The sequence below is a fragment of the Merops nubicus genome, unplaced genomic scaffold (genome assembly GCF_000691845.1).
Source record: "Merops nubicus isolate BGI_N331 unplaced genomic scaffold, ASM69184v1 scaffold3778, whole genome shotgun sequence".
In the NCBI taxonomy this organism is placed as follows: Eukaryota; Metazoa; Chordata; class Aves; order Coraciiformes; family Meropidae; genus Merops; species Merops nubicus.
In genome coordinates, this window is record NW_008624945.1 from 3610 (window position 1) to 7482 (window position 3873).

The window sequence follows — 3873 nt, forward strand, 5'->3', positions numbered from 1 at the left end:
TCCAGGATCCAGGGGTTATCCAGTCCCAGGCAAAAACCTGGTACCCTGGTACTGGGCATTGAGCACCCAGAAGCACCTGGGTCCCATGGAGAGAATCTAGGACCTGGCTGGGCATCTGGGACTTGGGGCTACCTGGGATCTGGGGGTGCATCCGGGACCTGGGTGCGCATTCCATACTGAGCAGCTTTCCTTACTGGGAACATCCCGTACCGGGACTATCCCACACGGGGAGCCTCAGCCTCGTGCTGCCCTCCACTGGCTGCCAGGGCCACCGGTCCCCCCCAACCCCCCCGGGCCTGGTAGAGCCCTGAAAACAGCAGATTCCCATGGAGGGTGTAGGCAGGGTGCACCCAGCTGGTGGGCTGTGCACCCACCGAGCCCCACCCCTCCACAGCACAAGGATGGCAAGGGCACAGCATGGCATGGCAGGGGGTGAAGGGGGACAGTGCACACACCTTATTGCCCAGCAGCATGATGACCACGTCCTTCTGGGCGTATTCGTGGATCTCCGTCAGCCAGGCCTGCAGGGCAGGGGGGCTGCGTCGGGTTGAGGGGTACCCTTGTGCCCCCCTCTCAGCCCTCACACCCCGCCACGAGCATGGGGAAAAGCAACTTTTGGTTTTGGCACGGGAACCAGTCCAGCATCACAGCCAAACAGCCCTGGAAACGCCCCGTCTCCTGGCTACGGCCCAAGCCTACACGTAGTTCACATCCATCCCAAACCATGTTTTCTCCCTCCAGCCCTTTACCATGTCCCTAAATAAAACTCATCCAGCCGTGCAGCACCCAGCCAGGCGCCCCGGGGACGAGCTCCCAGCCGGCTGGGTCTGGCCGAAACAGCCAGGGCTTACGTGTAAAACAGGCTACAAACTGCCCCAAACACCCAGCGAGCCACACAGGCCACCCATAGCCCCAAGCCCTGGGGAGAAACACGCTCCAGACCCACAGGGGCACTCACACGGATGTTGTCGAAGGACATCTTGCTGGTGATATCGTAGAGCAGGAGCAGGGCTGGAAGGGAAGAGGCAGAGGCATTGCCCCTCTGGCAGGGATGCCCCCGCTGGCACGGATGCCCCCTGGCCAGTCTCCTCCCATCCCCTCTGGACCCCAAACCCACCTTGAGCATCCCTGTAGTAGGCGTGGGTGACGCTGCGGAAACGCTCCTGTCCTGCAGTGTCCCAGATCTGCCAAGAAGCCGCCCCAGTGAGAGCAGGGAGAGGGACCCCCCCAGCTGGGGATGTTCCTGGGGCTCCCAGCCCCACCAGACCACCATGCTTAGCCTTGGGGGGGATCCTGCAATCTGTCTGGGAATTGCTCACCCACTCCCAAAACTCACCTGCAACTTCACCTTCACGCCGTCCACAGCCACCACTTTGTTCTGCAGAAGAGAAGAGCACATTCATCAGCCCAAAGCACAGCTTTGGGGGGGTGCTAGCCAGCCCTGGTGTGGAGCTGGCCGTGCCCTGGCCCCTCAGCTGCTCCCCGTGGGCTAGTGGGATAGAATCATAGCCTCACAGACTGGTTTGGGTTGGAAGGGACCTTTCAAGGTCATCTGGTCCAACCTCCCTGCAGTGAGCAGGGACATCTGCAACTTGAGCAGGGTACTCAGAGCCCCATCCAGTGTGACCTGGAATGTTTCCAGGCATGGGACATCAACCACCTCTCTGGGCGACCTGGCCCAGTGTCTCACCACTCTCATTCTAAAAAATTTCTTCCTTATGTCTAGTGTAAAAGCCAGAATGAAGCCAGGCTGCCCATGGGGCTGGACATTGAAGCCTCATTGCTACACACCCTGGTCCTGCTGGGGGGCTGCAATGCTGTGTGGTGGCTACATACTAGAGCTGCATCTCCTTGTGCCAGGGTGGAAAAGAGCAGAATCAGGCCCTGACAGAGACAGGACAGCAAGATCCCAGCCTGCTTTGGATCTGGTGCCTCGCTTATCTCCTACAGCCAGTGTCCCTGCCCTGTGGCTCCCCAGTCCCCTAACGAGCCAACTAATGGTGCAGTGACCAGGGGAAGTTCAGCAGAGCTGGGGAAGTCTTGCACAAACCACATGCAAATGTGTATTTATTAATAACATCTTGGTGTGCTTTTATGTTTGCCCGCCATAAAGCCCTGACCCTTCTGCTCCACATGCTAAAGGAACCACTGCTACGTGAAAAATTTAGGCTATTTCCAGCAATTTAAGGCCTTTAGACACTATGAGCTGCCTGGGGACATTCAGTGGGTGATTCTGGGTGTCTTACTCAGGTTTCTTTGCTGGTGGAAGCCTTGCTTGGCCCTTAAAGGTAGTTGCCCACACTGAGTAGGAGGGTTGTGTGTAGCACATAGCTTTATCCAGCATGAGGAGGAAACCTCCTGGGTGGGGGTGGTTTGTGGCCAGGCAGCCAGGCTGGGACTGGGGAAGGGAAGATGCATTTGCAAGTGAGTGGGGAAGGTGGTTGTTGAGGCTTGAGCAATCGCTGTACCCAGCTTGGAAGTGCAGGGACTTCTCTCCATAGGCCAAAGAAAAGAAAAGCAGGGGTTACTGAAGGGCTATTTTAAGACTCTTAAAGAATTGTACTTGGAGGGATGAGTATGGAAAAGAGAAGACCCCTATAAATAATTTAGCTGCCTGGAATTGTTTGAAATGAAAATTCAGCCAATGTGGAGATGATAAAAGTTAAGAAAATGAGCCGAATAACAAAAAAATGTGCCCCAGGGGACATTGGAAATTACCTACCAGGAGAAGCCATGAGCTGCTGGGGGGGAATGTGGCATGAGGCAGAGAGGCTGCCAACACCCCTGGGGCTGCCAGCGCTGAGCCCCCCAGCGGGACGTGGCACATTTTCCTTCTTTCCTGACTTTATTGGAAGCACAGGGCACGAGACTCCTCCAGAGCAAACCCCGAGCCCTTGCCTAATTCCCCCCTGCAAGCCGAGAGCAGCCCGGGCGGCAGAGGCAGCAGCAAACCAGAGCATCTGCGGGGGCAGAGGAAGCGCCGACCGCACTGGACACGTGTTGATCGGCGGGCAGAGCCCCGCCCGGGGACACCCCCGTGACTTCCAGCCTGCGGAAACGCTGCAAACAGCTCTGCTTGCCCCTGCACCCTAGAGACACCCTGCCGCTGGAATGTGGCCAACAGGGAGCAGGGGAAGGGTTTAAACTGCATCCGACAAGCTGAACAATCCCTCGCCAGCTCATGTCAGCCCCTTCAAGGCACAGGATTGCAGCAGCCAGCGCTTGCCCCTGAGCTGCTGCCCTCAGCCCGGCCAGGGGAGCATGCTGGCTGCCCACCACACTCCCCCAGCCCACGCACCCACCTGAGGTGGAATAAACCGAGGCTGTTTTAAAGGCAAGAGGTGATGTTTCCAGCAGAAACTGCCTGCTACTACTCTCCCAGGGAGAGGTGGAAGGGTTTCAGCAAGTGCCAGCAGATGGTTGGGAGATTATTTGGGGTGTGGGGGCGGGAAATCCCTGCCCCCCCCTTCCCAGCACCCTGTCCTGGCTGAGGTGTGGGTCAGGGGAGGTGAGGGGCTGGCAGCTGTGGTGGTCTCACCCGGAAATCTATGCCCACGGTGGCTATGAACATCCTGGAGAGAAAGGCCCCGTCTTTGAACTGGAGCAGGAAACAGGTTTTCCCCACGCCCGAGTCTCCAAGTAACATCACCTGCAAGATGGGTGCAGGGAGAGGTGTCAGCAGGATGGGGAGGGGGCAGCACCCCCGGGTAGTGCTGAGCCCTCTTCTGGTTCCTTGAGTCCCTCTGTTTCTGTCCCCAGGGCTGGTCCTGCCAGGTCTCAGGGTGGGACGGGGCCCCTGAAAGTGCAGCCAAGCAGTGCCCAGGGCAGCAGAGCATCCCCCAGCCACCACAGGGAGGGAGCGCAGAAGAGGAG

The 3873-nt window shown here is 58.3% G+C and overlaps 1 protein-coding gene across 1 annotated transcript in view; it reads right to left on the reverse strand.

Moving 5' to 3' along the window:
- The window catches only part of LOC103777926 (ras-related protein Rab-37), a 4590-nt gene extending 944 nt beyond the window's left edge, over positions 1–3646 (reverse strand). The window contains exons 1-5 of the mRNA XM_008945490.1: positions 3539–3646; positions 1337–1378; positions 1118–1184; positions 959–1011; positions 456–521 (exon numbers count right to left, since the gene is read on the reverse strand). Of these exons, the coding sequence (XP_008943738.1) occupies positions 456–521; positions 959–1011; positions 1118–1184; positions 1337–1378; positions 3539–3646 (336 nt within the window). The remainder of the gene's footprint in view (positions 1–455; positions 522–958; positions 1012–1117; positions 1185–1336; positions 1379–3538) is intronic.
- Positions 3647–3873: the final 227 nt, after the last annotated feature.